At 40.9% G+C, this 19873-nt stretch overlaps 1 protein-coding gene across 3 annotated transcripts in view; it reads right to left on the reverse strand.

The window, feature by feature from the left end:
- spegb (striated muscle enriched protein kinase b) overlaps positions 1-19873 on the reverse strand; it is a 62278-nt gene that overhangs the window by 22933 nt on the left and 19472 nt on the right. For all 3 annotated transcript variants that reach the window (XR_013844640.1, XM_080019140.1, XM_080019141.1), the window contains 14 exons: positions 18885-19060; positions 15227-15487; positions 14419-14577; positions 11816-12005; positions 10588-10817; positions 8882-9001; positions 8673-8777; positions 7213-7419; positions 6285-6408; positions 5387-5559; positions 4509-4621; positions 3336-3504; positions 2293-2389; positions 261-461 (listed from right to left, as the gene is read on the reverse strand). Coding sequence is in view for 2 of the 3 variants with exons in the window: in XM_080019140.1 (XP_079875266.1) it covers positions 261-461; positions 2293-2389; positions 3336-3504; positions 4509-4621; positions 5387-5559; positions 6285-6408; positions 7213-7419; positions 8673-8777; positions 8882-9001; positions 10588-10817; positions 11816-12005; positions 14419-14577; positions 15227-15487; positions 18885-19060 (2325 nt within the window). In the remaining variant the exon portion in view is untranslated. The remainder of the gene's footprint in view (positions 1-260; positions 462-2292; positions 2390-3335; positions 3505-4508; positions 4622-5386; positions 5560-6284; positions 6409-7212; positions 7420-8672; positions 8778-8881; positions 9002-10587; positions 10818-11815; positions 12006-14418; positions 14578-15226; positions 15488-18884; positions 19061-19873) is intronic.

Raw genomic sequence — 19873 nt, forward strand, 5'->3', positions numbered from 1 at the left:
ATGTGCTATTTAAATAAACTTGCCTTGTCTTGTCTTGTCTTCTAACAGTATTACGAGGCAATTATTTAAACGTGCGAGAGAAAAATCCCCAAAAACAAAAACCTATCTCAGCCACCTACCGTCCAGATGTGACTTCACGGTGATAATGTGATAACATGACCTGAAATAAAAATAAAAATGTAACTCAGACACAGACACAGCATCATTGTCGATATGGAGTGATTCTTCATCCACCGCCCGGGATGTTTATCCAAGGATACATTTCGGTGACGATGACGACGGCGTTCTTCTTCTCGAAGGCGTCGTGGAAGTAGAGGATCCTCTCGTGGTCCAACCTGGACAGCAGCTTCATCTCCCTCAGCGCCGGCGGCTTCTTCTTGGCCCTCGCCGAGATGAACTTGGCGGCGTACTGCGTCTTGCCGACCTTCTGCGTCACGCGCTTCACGTAGGAGAAGGCACCTCTGGACGGGCCACGTTCAGATCATGGTTTACAGCAAACTCCTTCACACTTACTTTCCCGGAGCAAATGTAAAGGTATCTAACTCCACTAAACCTGCTAAATTCCCGGAGAAGGTTTGACTGTGACTGGGATATACCGTATGTTTGATACTGTGACTGTTGTGACTAGTTATTTGAAGTACTTTAACGTTTAGGGTTTTTCGTTATTTGTATCAGTTATGGACAAATACATATGTCACAATATGGACATTATGTTTGAAAAACAGTATAATTTTTATATGTACTGAAAACTATAATAAAAAAACATAATTGTAATGCATTGCAAACAAAATATATATATATATTTCACAATATTGTATAATTTTTGTAGAACTATTACAAATTATTGCTGATTTTCAAATAGGGTAAAAAAGTAAAAACAAACGCATAAGCATGAACATAATTCCATATATTCACATTTGATATATATATACAGTATTTGCAGTATATATACTATATATACACAGTATATATATATTGTATATACACACACATATATATATATAAATATATTGTATATACAGTATATACAGTATATATACTGTATATACAGTATATGCATATATACAGGTATATATAAAATGCATGAAACTACTTATATCACACTGATATCAGGAGATGAGACAGGCATATGTCTGAACATAGCATCCTCTTTATATGTATTGAAAACTATCATTTATAATATAACTGCAATGTATTGGGGAATATATCCACAATTCCACAATATATTATTGACAATTATTACCAATTATACGGTTAATCGGTTTTCCACTGGTGCCATTGGTTTTTAGATTGGGCAAAAAGTAAAAACATATACATTCATATAACCATCCTTCCGGAGATGCAAATCATTTTTTTTATAAATGGCATTACATATTTCTTAATATATGCAAGGCACGAGGAAAAAAATACATTATATAAACGCAAAGAAGGGCAAAAGTATGTAAATAAAAGGCGAGAAGAATAAATATATTCTTGTTCCATAATGGATTATTCATTTTTAATTTCCTTGCATTCCAAACAGTTTGACAGCAGCACAGTGGAAGGCAGCGTGGCCTGCAGGGATATTCACATGCACCGTCACGCCTACACTGCTGGAAAAAAAAAAAGACAACAACCCGACATCTACCGCCGTTATTGCAAACGTCTGGACTCGCATTAGTGTTTCAAATCCTGCGTGAATTTCTTGCGACGGGGAGACGGCGAGTTTGCGTTTGGGTACATTTAAATAGGTTTATTTTGCTAAACAAGGTGTGCGGAGGACGTGTGCACAGAGGACACACGTTCTCACACGACATCCTTTAGCAGGCATTTTTGTCCAAAGCAGATTTTGTCGCGGTTTCAAGCCGACTCCGTGTCACCGTCGCAGATTCACCTTCCCCAGGAATAAGCAGCGTCGGTGGAGCGACGGCCGCGATCCTGCTTCTCCCTCTGCACGTACGCCAACGTGCACGGAGCGCCGGTGATGTTCTCCTCGTTTGCTTTTTACACACGTACGAATTTTGCGTATAACGTTACGTGTCCACCAGGGGGCAGTGTCACATTCAGTCAACCACATGCACAGAATGAGCAGAAAAGAACCAGCACAAATCCCTTTTTTTTGTTGTTGTTTGCCCCCCCCGCAAAACTTTATTTGAAAAAAATTGGAACTCCAAAATATGGATGTGCAAATGGAAATACGCTACGATGTGTATCTCCGCAGAGATGCTTACCCGTATCTTTGCAGAACGTTTTCTTTTTTCTAATTTTAAGTCGGAGATCCACATGCATCGCGAGTCAGGATGGTTGCCTTACCTTCCCATTTCCTTGTGGATGTCGTAGTAGTCGCTCAGTCTCCTCATCTTCCTCATCATGGACTCCTCGTCCTCCATGGGATGCTCTTTACTCTTAGCTGAGGGACAAGAGAAAGTCCTAAATAAGGGTCAAAAGGACACGTCTCACGTCGCACATCCAGGTCTTGAACGTTGAAACTGAGGCTTAATGGAGAAGATCCGCCATCGTAACGCGGGAATTTAAAGCTTTAATAAGGTGGACACTTAGAAGGATGCTTGATTTCTCCTAAGGATAACAATGGATTATAAGTCCGTCATTACGCTCTAATAAACCCAAACTAATGGTCTACTAAGTCTATAGCATTGATTAGAAATGTATTGATTGAAGTTTCGTTTTGAGAATCGGTCGGCCCACGCCACCTGCTCACCCGAAGAAGAACCACTTGAATACAACTGCCTTGAGCTACACTTCAGTTCGTTAAAATCAATGGTCGCAGGTTATAATTAGGTTTTAGGTTTTAAGAGGTTTGATTTTTTTTTTTTTAAGTTCCACATACAGGATTCATTCAGGCATGACAAAATGAATTTCAAGGACTTTCAAGTAGGATTTTTTCCAGCCAATTGTTTTTCATTTTTAGGGACAAATACAAATGTACAAATGCAAAACAAATATTATACATTTTAAATATCATCTTTATTAATTCAAATATAATATACTAGTTTTATATTAGTATATCTATTATCCATGCATCTATATATCTATTATTAATGTCATTCTTTTACATTTCCCTTCCCTTACATTTTTTTAGGTACATTACGAATAGAATAACAAAGTGAGGGAATATCACAAGGTTTTTAATGACCGCATTTTTTTTTCCAAGGATTTTTTAAACACTTCAGCACAAAGGAGGCTATTTCCAAGGTATTCCAGTACTTCAATTTCTAAGGATCAACGGATGAAAAAGGACAATTTCAAAGGATGAATCTGAAGCACTTCAAGCACCTCAAGGACCCAGTAAGAATCCTGCAAAAAGAGGGTTTTTTTCACGTTTCCCCCCCCCCCACCTTCGTGAACCGTGAGCTCGGCCTTGCAGGACACGGAGCCCGCATGGTTTCGGGCGGTGCAGGTGTAGACGCCCGAGTCGTCCTGTCGGGTGTTGAGGACCACCAGGGAACACTCGTTGTCGTCGTACACAAACGTGTAGTGGCTGCTCTCAGAAAGCAGCGTGTCATTCTGGAAGGCAAGGAAGACACGCTTTTTTTGTTTTTTTTGTTTGTTTTTTCCACAACACCGTCAAAACTCCTCATTAGCTCCATCCAAGATTACACCACATTCTTTGGAGTGAGTCGGGTCACCGCCCCCCCGACAGCGCCTCTACATCTGATGGACCTTGAACTTTTAGCGTTCACGCTTTTCACCCGTCGCTCGCTAGGGCCTCGTTACAAAATAAATACTGTTCTAGTTTAGACAGAACACACCATATTTAAAGGGTGGGTTCATTATTTTTCAACCGACGCCTTATTAAAATGCGGGTTCCCATCATTCATAACTGTTCATAGCAACAACATCGCTGGACGTTTTACTAGTGAGAAACTTACCACTCTGCTGCAGCTTCTCACTGGGATTCAATGCGGTCCAACGGGGCATGAATGGCTTATAATGAATTATATTATTATAGAATGAATTATAAACAGGAACTGGCATGATAGTTACATGTGACTTTAGAACCTGTTTTCAATAACAGCAACATCACATTTCACTTAGAGCTACTTTTTGCAATCGCCACAGTACATCCCACCGTTGGTTGCAGCAGGTTGCCAGTAGGAAGAAACGCAACTTCCTGTTTCTAGTCTCTTATGCTAGCGTGAACGAAGCCAAAAGCCACGATTTGCGGAAGTGGAGAAAAAAGAAAGAAATACTTGAAAACGGGTTGCAAAAGGAGATTTAACAGGTCTACAGGTTTGCCCCATTGGACTGCATTTAATACCGGTTAGAAGCTGCAGCAGAGTGGAAGGTTTCTCAAAATAATCAATTTAATAAGGCCTGGGTCAATAAATGGCAAACCCATCCTTACAATAAGGATTACATACTATAATCAGTTACATTTGTTCTATTACTCCATAAGCTTAGTTTGCGTTTTGATCATTATTGTCCTTAATAGAAGAGTATTTTGCTGTGATCCTTGCAAGTAAACATCGAATCCTATAATAATCCCGTGATTTCCTGGAGATAGAAACCTTGAACCAGAGGATGTCGGGGACGGGTTTTCCCTCCACGACCACGGCGAAGCGAGGCGTCTCCCCCACATGCACGTCCAAGTCCTCCATTATGGTTTCAAATGTGGGTGGAGCTGTGAAATGACACACAAGCACATGACAACAATTTCTTTGTAAATACCCAAACTCTACACAAATGAATAAAGTGATCATTAGTGAAGCTGGTGGATATATATATATATATATATATATATATATATATATATATATATATATATATATATATATATATATATATATATATATATATATATATATATATATACAGTATATTTTTTCTCATTATGAAAAACAATACTCTCCATCAGGCATCAGGGGTCCCCAACAAGGTCTCCCACAGAAGAATATGGGAGACCCCCTCTCCAAGCAAACAAAAAAGTTGTATTTACTTAATTTGCCTATAATAAACTGCCAAGTGGTTTAATGTATAATATTTAACTTAAACGGACAAAAAGGGCAAATCTCACAACAAAAAAACACCATCCTTAGACAAGTTTAGTAAATATATACGCTTATTGTATTATATTGTTTTACCGATATATGTATTTTTTGACTAAATCTATTCTATTCAGAATCTGTATATATACATATACATATACATATACATATACATATACATATACATATACATATAAGTATACATATACATAAATGATATTATCACTTTAGTGGAAATTTTCTTTTTGCCATCTAATTGTTGAATTGGTTGGACATGTTTCCATTATCAATCAGCACTTAATATTGCGCTCTTATTTTGTAAAGTTCCGTGCGATTCATTAGCTGCTACGAATAAGAAATCATGGAAACCATCTCCACAGACACTAAACCCGAAGTCTCACCGGCCATCTCGATGTTGAAGGTGCAGGTGTTGCTGCCGTGCTTGTTGGAGGCCACGCACGTCATCTCCCCGATGTCGGAAACCTTCACCTTCAGGAGTTTCAGCGTGTGCTGGTCGTCGTCCGGCATCGTCATCTCATACAGGCCCGGTCTGCTGGACAGGACCATTCCCCTCCTGCCGAGAGGAGAGGAGAGGAGAGGAGAGGAGAGGAGAGGAGAGGAGAGGAGAGGAGAGGAGAGGAGAGGAGAGGAGAGGAGAGGAGAGGAGATTATATACAGTAAAACACGGTGAGATACAAAAGATAAAATGAGATTAAGTAAAATTAGATGAGATTTGATGAGATGAGGTTAAATGAGATTAAATGATATACAGTGAGACAAGATGAGATACAGATGAGAAAGGATTAAATAAATTGAGATGACATGAGATGAGATACAAAAGATGAGATGAGATGAGATGAGATGAGAGAAGGTTTAAGAAGATGAGATAAAATTTGATTAAATTAAATTAAATGAAATATGGTGAGATGAGATGAGATAAAGCAAGATGACATAAAGTGAGGTAAAGTGAGGATGAGATGAGGTAATAAGTGACGAGGTGCACTTCATTCATTCACATCAGTAAATTCAGGTACCAGCTCAAATATTCACTATTGAAATACTACACCAACGCTGTAGTAAAAAAAACACTTTGTCTTGGTTATTAAAGAACAACATCTTCAAGCAAACGAACAAACAAACAAACAAATAAATACAACTTTACGAAAAACCCAAAACTTAATGTAGGCTTTCTGCATTATATGTCTTGGATTAATTGTCGTTGATTTTGTTTTTGGGGTAAATGCCCCATAAAAAAAAAAGAAGGTAAACAGGGAACGTGGATTAAGCCGTGTGACGCACCTCTTCCAGATGACGGCGGCGTTGACGTGGTTCAGGGTGACGGTGATGGCGACCGACTGGTTCTCCATCACAAACACCACGTCCGGCTTGTCCACGATCACCGGAGCCTCCTGGAGGTACGGACCTGGAGAAAAATATCTATTGACTCACTAGTAATACAATTATACTAATGTGCTATTTTCAATTCAGAACCGCAAATGCCACACAAAGGAAAGACAAGCTCCCTGGGAGTGATTTATTTATCGTTTAAACAGTTCAGAGTTTTAGATTTCCATCAATCAGCACTTATTATTGCGCTCTTGTATTGTAACATTTTGTGAGTTATTTTTTGCGTTTATATGTCGTTTTAATTTTTGACGCCGACAGAGATCGTTGTGACACAGTTTTATGTTGGATTATCAATTTCTTCAAATCACAAGGAGCACAGGTCGTGCATGCACGACATGTCAAAAGCAGACAAAGAGGTGGTTGGACATTCAATACCTAAGAAATGTATTTATTTTCAACCACAAAGTCTCCTTCGGCGATTTATTTGCTGCTTGTTTTGACTAATAAAACCCCCCAAAAAAACATGTGACCTCAAACAGATTTCTTTGTATTTATTATATTTTTATTAATCAGATTAAAACTAATTTACATTTTTCTTTTGTTGGGAATATTGTCAGTACTACAAATGTATTGGATTATCATGTCATGAATTATGTGCTCGAATTGAAACTCTCAATGCATCCTAAAAAATGGCAAAATTGCCAAAAAAATGTAGTTTCATTGTATTTTTTTGCAATTATTGCGCTTTTCTATTAAAATTCTAAATGTTTTTTTGTTCGTAATGGTGTTAGAGGGACTCGATTTGGTTTCAAGTACTTAAAGCACTTTATTCAAGTGCTAACATTAAGATTTCAAAGTTCAAAAAGGATCATTGGTGCACCTCTGTCAAGCAGCTGCACGGGGTCAGTGGCTGGCGAGGGCTTGCTGAAGGCCTTGGAGGTGATGGTCAGCACCCTGAAAGCGTAGCGGACGCCCTTGGAGAGGGTGGAGATGGTGTAGGAGGTTTCCCTCAGGCTGGAGGCGATGATGGTCCACTGGATGGAGCCCAGCGCCTGCTGCTGGATGGCGTACATCAGGGATCCAGGCTCTGGAAGCACACGGACCGTTACTCAGGGGCCTTAAAATGGGCTCCCCAGGACGACATTCCACCGTCTAGACCAAAACTAAAACAACCTCAGGAAAAAAGTGTTGACATTTGTTTTTGAATTACACGTGGTTCTTCTATGTATATATGTACGCATACACAGGGCTAATGCAGGGTGAAATTGTCTGAGTTTCCCATGACATTCCATGACCAAGTTCCAATGACATGGCTAACATAAAGAATATAAACCCATATCAATTTCTAAGGCTGTAGCCTAATGAGCCTTCAACCACAGGGTTCATTCTAGCATTACACAACGAAATTCAAGGCCTCTCAAGTACTTTTTAAACACAATTTTTTTTCCATTTTCAAAGACATGACGCAGAGCAAATCTAATCAATTTTCAATTAGATATTTATAAATTAAAATATGATGTAATCTCAGTTTGACTCACATAACGTCGTTTTGAGCTACTCTGAAGATTTGATGTCATGTTATCACGGGAACTACCAGCACAAATGACAGTTGTCCGAGTTCCCACGGAACAAACTTGGAGCGCTTTCTAATCCACCAGAACCACCGAGGACGGGCATGGAGGTTGCCATGACGTCATTGACCATATGTGGATATATGCCATATAGGCCATTTTTTATAATAAAAAAAAACAAAAAAGGTGCGCTCTGACTCAATAAAACATGATATCATTTACAATATGTCCACTTGATTTGTCCAGTTGAGAGGGCAGAACAGACTCCAGCAGCTTGTGAGAAGCGCCGGTGCTCAAGAAAAAGTCCCGGTACGCCGAAGAGTAAAAGGTAGAAGTGCCGGTACTGCGGACCGGTAAGAACCGGCCCACTTCGAGCACTGATTGCAATTTTCCTCAAGGACTTTTCAAGCACTTCAACACATTTCAGGGGCTATTTTCAAGGTATTCCAGTACTTAAAATCACTGAAGATGAAATTCAAGCACTGCAAGCACCTCAAGGACCTGGTAAGAACCCTGCAACTAGAGAAAAACATGTAATAAATACCTCTTTCTAAACAAAACGGAAATCCCTATCAACATTCAAAACCCCAGGACCAGTCCAGGCATTCCAGGACCCAATTACCCAATTACAACCAAATGTAATTAATGTGGCTCTGATGGCCTGGAATCAAATGTTCCAAATTCCCTGACTTTCTTTCCAGAAACGTTCGTACCAGTGGGACCCTGAATATGGCGACTATAACATTGATATTTATATTGTGCTGTGTACCGATGGAGGGGTCCAGTCTCCGTGGTTTCCTCCAGCTCAAGGTGACGGTTTTCCCAGTGATGGCCTCCACGACTGGAACTCCGTCTGGAGGGTCGGGCAGAATATCTGGAAAAAGATAAAAGGATATTTTCATATTTCAGGATAGATTTCGTACGGATATGTTTTACAGGATGAAATGACACTAAAAGTTATTTATCTTTCGAGGTCACCTGTGACGTAGAGGTGGGCGTAGCAGGTGGCCTTGCCCACTTTGTTGGAGATGACGCTCTTGTAAACTCCTCCGTGGGCGTGGCACAGCGAGCGGATCACCAGGCTGTGGACGTCCCGGTCTGCGGGACAAGAAGAGGGCTTCAAGCTCGATTTCAATCGGCTCATCAGAGGAATTGAATTAACAGAAATAGCAAAAATTGATCACATTAAAGGTCATAACTCGAAATCCGCCATTGGACGGCAGACTGTTGCAAAGAAAACAAAGACTGTTGGAAGATTACAGTGGTTTTCCTTTGTAAAAAAGTCCATAATAAATAACAAAAAACATATGTATTGTATCTATTTCGATTCATATAGGATGCATCATTCAGCTGCATAGGATGCATTGGACTCATCGGCTTCCTTACAAATGTGAAATGTGCTTTATTTCCCTTTTTGACCACGTTTTTCTTTATTTTCTATATCAATATCAATATATAATGGATAAACTTTAAGCAAAATAAACACATAAAAAAGAAATTATTAAATAGAAAAATTGTCGCAAAAGAGAATAAATAAAACGGATAAATAAATAATTACATGAATGACATTACGGGTATAAGAGAAAGGTCAGAGAGGTGAGTTTACAACATGTACCTGCGTGCAGCCATTTGCTGTAGAAAGTGATTTTATGTGTGAATCACATGTTATCACATTGAATAAATACATGGATTTGGAATATGTGATGTTGGAACAACTAACAACACATATTCCAATTCCATGTATTTATTTCTATATCTTGGCTATTATAGGCTTGATTATTATAGGCTTATTTAAAAATGCTTGAATTTCATTTCTGTATTAGTGCCAATATAGTTAAAAAAGTTGCAAAGTTCCACCTGAAGCAAAGGTGAGAAGAGATAACGATCAGGATTTGAAAAATGATATGCTTCATACAACAGCCAAAGCACAGCTTTCATTTCTTGCAGTGAATTTATTGCATTTCAAGTATATATGAATGTAATTTTTTAATATTCACATTTTTTTTCAAATTTATGAATTAATAAATAAAATAAAAATGCTTTCAATTAGAAAAAGTCTCTGTGTACAGACTTCCTACGCCCGCTTCACACCGAATTTGACAAACGGCAACGACAAACCAGAAGTCCATTCATTCCTATGGAGAGTCGGATACGTTCACATTTTCCAACTCTCGCGACAAGTTTCTGATCCGACACTACGACCAGAAGTTACGTCAGTCAAGTATTTTTTATTGGAACTGGTCTTAAAACAAAGTAAATAAGTCATGTATATAAAGTAATGACGTTATTAGCGTTAACGTTGGACGTCACCATATCCACTATCAATAAATCTATTTTTATACAAGTGAAATTATGTGTATTTTTACTTTATTTTTTTTGTACTTTGAAAACACTATATAAAGGGAGTTTTAAACTCTAATTCATGGAAAATGTTAAACGTCCAGCTGAGCAAACGAATCGCTGCTGTACTGGAAACAAAACAAACTCTCCCATTTTTTTCTGACATGCATTGTTTTGTGATTCAAAACCCAGACGCAGTTCACCAAACGGCCACTAGGGGAAATGAGCCGACTGTCGGATGCGGATACGCATTCGGTGTGAAGCGGGCCGCAATCTCGGAACAATTCCAAACACGACTGTCTTTCAAATTGTCACATATTGGATTAGATCTCGGACACACTCACACTGCGTCATCTTCCTGTCCTCCGTGCTGTCGATCCTCTTCCCGTTGTGGAACCAGACGATGGTGGGGTAGGGCAGCCCGGCCACCTTGCACTTCAGCACCGCCTCCTTCCCCTCGATCACGTCCAGGTCGTACAGCGGCTTGATGAAGTCCGGCATGGTGAAGCGCTCCACCTCGTTCTCCGGCACCTCCGGCTCCTCCGGGATGGACGGCATCTTCTCCAGCTTGGCCCTGGAGACAAAGGGATGGATTGATGGAAGGATGGATGAGAGAGAGGGGAGACAGAGGGAGAGATACCAATCAATCGAGTTGCATGGGATGCATAGGACCATGCACCAAGTTTTTCTTTATTTTCATTCCATGATAAGGGATGCAGGGGCCTTAACAAAAGCAACTTATCCTTGACAATAATCAACAGCAGATTGTGGGATATATAATGGATATACTGTAAGCAAAATAAGCGCATGAAAAAAATATGTACGTAAATGAATAAATAGAAAAATTGTTGCAAAAGAGATTGAATAAAACGGATAAATAAATAATTACATGAATGACAGTACGGTTATAAGAGAATTTCAAAGAGGTGAGTTTACAACATGTACCTGCGTGCAGCCATTTGCTGTAGAAAATGATTTTATCTGTGATTTTTTTTTTTATAATGAATCACATGTTACCAAAACACCAATTTTGTAAAAGGACAGATGTGATTACATGTTTTCACATGCATTTCCATATTACATCTGTGTTTTACATGTGGAATTGTGTGACATTTTTTGGAAGGGTTGCTTTGGATCAACGTTGAATAATCGCCATAAGTCTTTTCAGAGACTCACAAAATAAATACAATTTTTAAAATAAACCCTTGTAACCAAGACTAGAAACGAGTCAAATGTAGGTTTATCGTACACTGCCAAATTCTCAGATTTTACTTATTTTTGGGTTTATTGTATATTTCCATTAGTTCCATTTTTATTCTTATTATTTGATGCCAGCCGCTGTTGTACTGCATTTTACCTCTGAGATGAATAAAGAAAGTATCTACTGTATCTATCTTTCCATCCATCCATCCACCCACTTACCCATCCACCCATCCATCCATCCACCCATCCATCCATCCATCCATCCATCCATCCATCCATCCATCCACCCAACTACCCACCTACCCATCCATCTATCTATCTATCTATCTATCTACCACACATGCTACAGGTGTCTCTTCATGTCCCTACATCTGTGAGGACACGGCGGGGCGTGGCTCTTGGACGTAGAGCTCGGCGGAGCTCTCCGCTTCGCCGAGGCCGTTCCGGGCGGTGACCGTGTAGAAACCCTCGTCCTCGTTGGTGACGTGCGAGATGACCAGCGAGTGGCGCCCTCCTTCCTGCAGGAGGCGGACGTCCTCGCTCTCCGCCAGCGGGTGGTCTGTAAACACGCCGGACAGAGCAGCAGGAAACCTGGGATCAATACGTGGAATTGTTCACTGTGTGGTGTGACACGTTTCCAGCATTTGTTGGGGGTGTGAAGTGATGAGACACCGAGTAATGGCCAACCCCTTCACAACTATTTATCATACAGAATGTTTTTAGGTGAGAGGAGATGAACTGGTCCTGAAAGTCCCTATCGGTTCTTATTGCCCTACCATTCCACGAGGGTTCTCAAGCTTTTTTCGGCCCACAATCCCATTTTTAGGTCCCAAAATCAACTGGAGAATGTGTTTATTTGCGTTTAGCATTTTTTTGGAGCCAGCCAGCGTTATTCTATGCGTTACAATTCAAATTCAGAATAAAGAAGAGTTTTTCTTTGCATATTGCATATTAGGCAGTTTTATTGTACATTATCATAGAGCACGGAGAGAGCTCCGATTGTATTATATAGTAATAGTGACACATTTCAAACCTATTTAACCACGTTTTAACTTAAAAATATATATATACCACTTAAATATCAATATATCACTCAATATATGATATATAATGTGTGCATATCAAGTGACCAAGTTGAGTTGTCTGCCCCATGCACTATATGAGCCAATAGAGCTCAACAGTGAGTTTTTCCGGAAGTGAAAACCCCATTCATATACTGAATGTATGTGTAGCAGCTCCGCCTGCCACGCGCCACCCGAGCGGCATTTTTAGGCCCATCCGGTGCAGAGTCACAGTCGCCGGGGATGAAATGTACCGGTTTTATTGTAGAGAGTGGGCTGGGCGGAACAAGCCCGGAGCAGATGGAAAACATGTCACGACGGGGGCTCCTCTTCTGCGTGTGTGCGGTGACGGGGCTTTTACTTGTTGGCTGGTTCCTCTAACGGGCAACAGGTGTGCAGCCACACTGATAGACCCCACACAACCACACAACACAACCCAACCACACCACCCCCACCACCACAGCAGGATTTTGATTGTAAGCCATAACCTCGTAACCATCCCAGGTAGACTCACCGTGAGCTGAGACTGTGAAGCGCTGGTATATGCTCCTGTAGAAGCCACAAGTCCGTACAATATCAAGCTTGTTTTAAGAGATAACATCACAATGTCATGGAACAGTACTACACTACCCACAATCCTAAAGTGTGACAGCAACGTCTCTAATTGGTGGAGCTCGCTGTTACCATGGTGATTTGTTTCCCGCAGTGAGTTGTTACTGCTACCACAGAAACCTACGATCGCTTATACTTTTACCACAGAGCAGCCATGACTACAAAACTATGATTAACAATATAAACATTCGAATGATAACAAAGGTTCAATTCAAGAAGCTGAACTATCATTAGGTTTGAAGTCGTCGGAAAGGTGTCCTTCGCAATGATTTATGGGATGAGCACTTCCTTCTCTCCTAAAATAATGATGTGCAGTCTTGTACCTTTGCCTTTTTTTCTTTTTTTTTTTTTATGTTTTATTTATCTTTTGCTCTGAATCAAAGTTTTAATGGTCTCCATGCGTCTCGTAGTTGGTTGGCTTGGTTCCAGGCTCAAATCTCTTTATAATAAGGGTTTTCTGAAACGTTAATGGAGTGAATGAATTGGAAATTCACTTCCGGAAAATGAGCCATTCGAAAAGTGGCCCTGTTCGTGCCTTCCCACCCTGGACAGAGGGTCATTCTCATTAACCCATAAAACACACATATTCACAGAGAATGTGGAATAATTCATTAAAATATGAAAGTACACAACAGCTACTATATGGCCCACTGAGTTGTTTTTAACTGTAATCTTATTTAAGTGTTTTCTTTCCTGTGCTTTTCTTATCAAAAAAGGAATGGCCTTAACATGTCCGGGCGAAAAGACAGTTACAGTGATGTACCCTACATTACTGTAACTATGTAGTTTCTCATATTTATGAAAGAAATAATATTTTTTATAAATTTTAAACAATCCTGTTAGAAATACTGAAGCTCTCTTATGACCTATTTTTGAAAACATTACGTACATTTGCATGGATTCATTAAGCATCTGCAGGGCAGATTTATCAATATATTATCACCATGTAGCGGGCCACTTTAAATTGTCCCACAGGCTGGATGGTGCCCACGGGCCTGTAGTTTGGGACCCCTGATTTAGACTTTAATAATAAGCACAGTTCTATATGTTTTTTGGGGGTTTGGGGATGTTTTTCGTGGTTAACAGGATAGTGGGATAGTGCCGTGGGATATTTTCATTGTAACCCCGTGCCGTGGCAGAGAGAAGGCTGGAAAACGCTGCTCCCTTCCTGGTTTTGTTGTATTTTGTATTGTTTGGCTTCACAGTGATTCCCCCCTGAACAAGACAGACTGAAACAACCGTGCCAAAACAAAAAGAGCAGATTTGAATAAAACTCCAAACTCCAAAGGATGGTCCTACCGAAGTGACTCCAGGTGACCCGGGGCGGGGGAGTCCCGCTGACTTTACAGTCGAACCGGGCATTACGACCCTCGATCACCTCCAGAACGTCCAGCTTCCGGGTGAACAGGGGCTCGACCGAGGGAACCACTCTGAGCTTACCACACGATGTTACCTCCTCTACAGCACGGGATAGATAGATGGATGATAGACAGACAGACAGACAGACAGACAGACAGACAGACAGACAGACAGACAGATAGATAGATAGATAGATAGATAGATAGATAGATAGATAGATAGATAGATAGATAGATAGATAGATAGATAGATAGATAGATAGATAGATAGATAGATAGATAGATAGATAGATAGATAGATAGATAGATAGATAGATAGATAGATAGATAGATAGATAGATAGATAGATGGGTGGGTGGGTGGGTGGATAGATGATAGAGACAGGCATAAATAGATGGAAAGGGTTTACTTCTGTGGCAGAAGTTAATATTTTCTGTCAAAGTAATCAATTCAAAATAAATAGACATGGGTCAGGGGAACCCCAGGGGGTTCTTCAAGAGGTTATGGTGATTAATAGCTAAACTTCCCCAATACTTCATTTACAAGACGTTAGCAACATTAAAGAAAATACAATACTGGCTGTTATAGATGGAATTCCATGGATGGAGGTTTGGAAAACATCGTGTCCAACAACAATGAAAATCTTCTCAGATCGGGGTCCCAGAGACAAAAATCGTATCAAATGTGGCCCAACTGAGGGTCCTGGATGGGATCAAAGTTGAGAAAGGGACCAAACGAGCTCGACCAACCTTTGGCAGTGCTCAGCTTGCACATGTAGGTCCCACTGTCGTCCTCGTGCACCGAGTTGAGCAGCAGGCGGCACTTCCTGCCGTCAAAGTGCATCTTGCAGTTGAGCAGAGCCGGCTGGATGAGCTTCCCGTCGGCCAGCCAGTCCACGTCCGTGTCCTGGGGTCCGATGACGTGGCACTCGAACAGGACGGTCTCTCCGGCTTTGGCCGTGATGTCCCTCACGGGGCGGATGACAGCCAGGCTGGGCTCAAAGGGAGGGGCTGGGTGGAAGTTCACAGAGAGAGCTCCAGTTTAGGGACGTCCGAACCTCAGTGTTAACAATCAAATACTGCAGGTTTAATCGCAATTTATATAATTGATCCACAGTGGTGGATGAGGTGCTCAGACCTTTTGGGCTTTTTTTGTTTTGTTCAATTAGGAAATGGAGACTTTTTTATTTGTTTTGTTTCAGAGAAATGGGGAACGGGGACGCGCAGTGGAGAAAATATGTGCCAGTACTCCCCTTATTCACATGTTGGCCGGGGGGGCAACACAATGCGCTTTACAGAGAAATACGATCAAAGAAAATATATAGAAATGTCTGTGCAATCACAAGCACAGGCAGTGCAGAATAAACAGATCTCACAGCATACAGAACACACACACCTACACAGAGGTCAGTCATAGGCTGTAGTGAACAGCAAGGTTTTTAACCTGCTTTTAAAAGTGTTCAGTGTGGGGGCCTCTCTCAGGTCCTCAGGCAGGGTGTTAGATAGATGGCATAGATACAGAAGCAGCCTTCCCTGCTTTCGAGTTACTGCGAGGGATAGTTTAAAGACCACTGCCTATGGACCTGAGAGTTCTTGCTGGTTCGTGTGTAATGAGCATTTCTTTTATATACTGAGGTGCAAGGCCATTTAGAGCTTTATATACAAGTAGCAGAATCTTAAAATCAGTCCTAATTTTAACAGAGCCATTGTGGAGATCTAAAAACTGGTGTTATGTGTTCAAACTTTTTTGTCCCAGTGAGAACGCGTGCAGCCGCATTTTGGATTAACTGCAGCCGCTACACAGGTGATTTTGGGGAGGCCGGTGAACAGGCCATTACAGTAGTCCAATCTACTCGTTATGAATGCGAGGATTCATTTTTCAGAGTCTGCTTTTGACAGGAAGCCTCTTAATTTTGAAATCTTTTTCAGATGGTAGAAGGCTGGTTTTGTAATGTGATTGATATGGTCCTTAAAATTTAGATTGCCGTCTATGATTACACCCAGATTTCTGGCTTCATTCTTGTTCTCCAGAAACAGAGAGCTGAGATGAGCTGCAATTTTCTGTCTCTGAGCCTTTGCACGAAAGATGAGTATATTTTGTTTTATCTTTGTTCAGTTGTGAAAAGTTCTGTGACATCCATGCATTGGTGGCGCAGTGCATCGCAGTGCCTTGCACTGCTGCCTCACAGCAAGAGGGTCCTGGGTTCGATTCCCGTCTGGAGCGCTGTTGGCACCGTGCTCTGGCGGGTTATCTCTCCAATAGGAGCCTTTCTGTGTGGAGTTTGCATGTTCTCCCAATGCTCACATGGGGTTTCCTCCACCTAACATCAGTAAAGACCCCCACCAAAAACATGCACACATTGTCTGACCAGCGATGGTCCCCGGGCACGTCGACAAATGCTGTCCACTGTTCCGGGCTGCCCACCCGGAGGAAGGACAAGACAGGATGGGAAAAATGCAGAGGCCTCATTTCACTAGCCACCATCCAAAAGGTGCGTGTGTGTATATGCATGTGTTGTTGTATTGCGGTGTGTCATGTGACGAATAAAGATTCTTCTTCTAATATCATAAATACACTGAGTGGGGGAGTAGGTCATCAGGAGATAGGGATATGTACAGTTGTGAATCATCTGCATAATTATGGTCATTTATTTTCTGTTTCTTTATAACATGTGCAAGTAGGAGCATATAGAGGTTAAACAATAATGTGCCCAGAATCGAACACTGGGGCACTCCACATATAACATCCACTTTGTTGGACACAAAATCTCCAATGGACACAAAGAACTACCTGTCCTGTGGGTAGGTTCTGAACCAGTTTGAACGGGGCCCGATAGGTCGACCCATCTTTGTAATCTCTCTAATAAGATCTGACGGTCAACAGTGTCAAAGGCAGCACTGAGATCCAGGAGCAGAAGAGCAGATGGTTTTTTAGAATCAGTGTTTATATGCAGATCGTTCACAACTTTAATGAGTGCTGTTTCTGTGGTATGGTGAGGTCGAAAACCCGGGTGATAGGTGTCTAAAAGGCTGTTTGATGTTAGATAGTTGCTGAGCGGAAGGTAAACTGTTTTTTCAGTTTTTTTTGCTGAGGAATGGCCGGTTGGAATTGGGCCTGTAGTTGGCAATAACTGTTGCACCGAGATTGCTCTTCCTCAGGAGTGGTTTATTGACGGCTGTTTTAAGAGCTCCAGGAAATATACCTGATTGAAGAGAGACGTTTAAAATGTCCTATACCTCATGTGCGAGGCAGTTAAAAACAGTTTTAAAAAATGTGGTAGGGAGAGGGTCCAGGCAGCAGGTGGAGGACCTGAGCTGACCAACTGTCTGTCTGATAGCTATAATTTTGTTACTGAAGAATGTAACCAACTCTTCACATTTTTGGATTAGTCGATCAACAGTGGAGAAGAGCACTTCACTATTGTTGACATTTTAATTGATGATTTTTGAGAAGAGAGACTGTCTGGCCTGTTTAACTTCTATGCTGTACTGCCATCAGTACAACAGTCTATGCTTGTAAACTTCATGATGAACCTTAAGTTTAGTCGTTCTCCATTTTCGTTCTGCCCGGCGACACTCTCTCTTCAGCTGCCTAACAACTGCTCCATTTCTCCAGGCGCCTTTTTGTTTTTCTATGTATTCGTTTTAACAGGTGAAATGTTATCAATGATATTTTGTGGATCCACAGTTGACGATGCCATGAACAGCAGTAACTAATTTACAATTCTCTTAAAGGTTTCAATGGTATTATTGTTAATGATATGTTTTTTAATTGTTCGGTAATACTAACACCTACCAAATTGTAATCATCTTATATTAGAGTGATATTGGTGCTATATAATTATAACCCGCATTTCATTATGTAGATAGGAAGAACGGGGAAACATGATAATGGAGAGAATATTTTTTGTTATATTCAGAGTGTTTCTTTCAACTATTTGGCTTGCATTAAGGAAAACAATGCAATCCAGGCAAACCAGACAAAATCTAAGACATTTCTACCATTATTAAGATTGAGGAAGTGTTGGAGGAGTGTTGGAGGGTTCGTTTGTTTTTTGTCTGTGTTCATTACTGAGAATTATTTTACAATGAAGCGTATTCAAGCAGCAGTTATTCGAAACCAACAATTAAAGAGAAATCCATCCTTCAATGTCTGGCTCTGTTTAATCCGTTGAAAAGGGCCCTGAACTATTGGAAGGATTAATTTGAGAATTGATTGAGAATGATTTCAGAACAGCTTGGGGTGGTTTCAAGACCCTAACAACCCTCAGAATTCAAGACAAATAATGATTAAAAATCATTCACAGAAGAAAGATCGTGATCCGTCAGGGTCTATAATTGATGACCCAAGACTCGATACTTGAGTTTCTATTTACCTATTTTTACTACATGCATTTTGCTTGCTGACCTTTGACCTCCAGTCTTCCTTCGCACTGCTTTGTCCCGTACTCGTTGATGATCTTGCAGGTGTAGACGCCGCTGTCCGACCTCGTGGCCGAGGTGACGGTCATTTTGAACGTGCCGTCCTCCGCCTCGCGCACGACGTGGCGTGGGCCCGTCTTCACCGTCACCCTGTCCCGAAGCCTGGGAGAGGAGAAGAAGGAGGAGGAGGAGGTGGAGGAGGAGGAGGAGGAGGAGGTGGCAAATAAAAACCCAGTAAATATGAAGTGGAATATCCTCTGCCCTGCTCACATATGCTGCCGAACAGGCTTGCTGTGCTGCACACTCGCTCAGTTTCACACCTTCAAACCTGCAAACCACGCACTGCTCTGCTGGAGCCGCTCCAGCGTCTCGGGAGAAATAACGCAACAGAAAATCTCTGAAGAGGCTCTTTCTGCTTTTCTGAATCTTGTGCTGTATTTTTTGTGTGTGTTTCGTGATTTCTCTGTTGTTATTTATTTGTTATATAGCTCAATCTTTAATGAGTGACTTAATCGCTTACTTTTTGTTTTTGCCGATGTCATTTTACTCTGTAATTGTAGCAGAATGTGGAGAATTTCCGGGTTTCGGAAAGTTTAAATCCCGCCATGTTTTTGCTCCACCCGTGCACTGATTAGCCAATCCACGTGGTTGACTCAAAATCCCAGAGTGGATTTTTTTTCTTTGTGAGCCCGGATTTTCCACCTCTGAATGTAGCAATTAGAAATGGTTGTAGTGTTATTTATATAGTGTTATTAGATATATTTCTAAAGCCCTGTACCTGTTTTCTTTTAGGTATGGGTAATTCAAATAACGCTCAATGTTCAAATATTTTAAAGAAATGTGACTTTTAAACCGCCTTTTGATTTTTAGACGAGCATCTCAAGACAAGACCAAATTAATCACTTTCACAAAAATCATGACCAATAGTCATGAATTTCCATCACCTTTATCAAGGAAAAACGCATCACGGCAACA

The sequence above is a fragment of the Zeus faber genome, assembly GCF_960531495.2.
Source record: "Zeus faber genome assembly, chromosome: 18".
Classification (NCBI taxonomy): domain Eukaryota; kingdom Metazoa; phylum Chordata; class Actinopteri; order Zeiformes; family Zeidae; genus Zeus; species Zeus faber.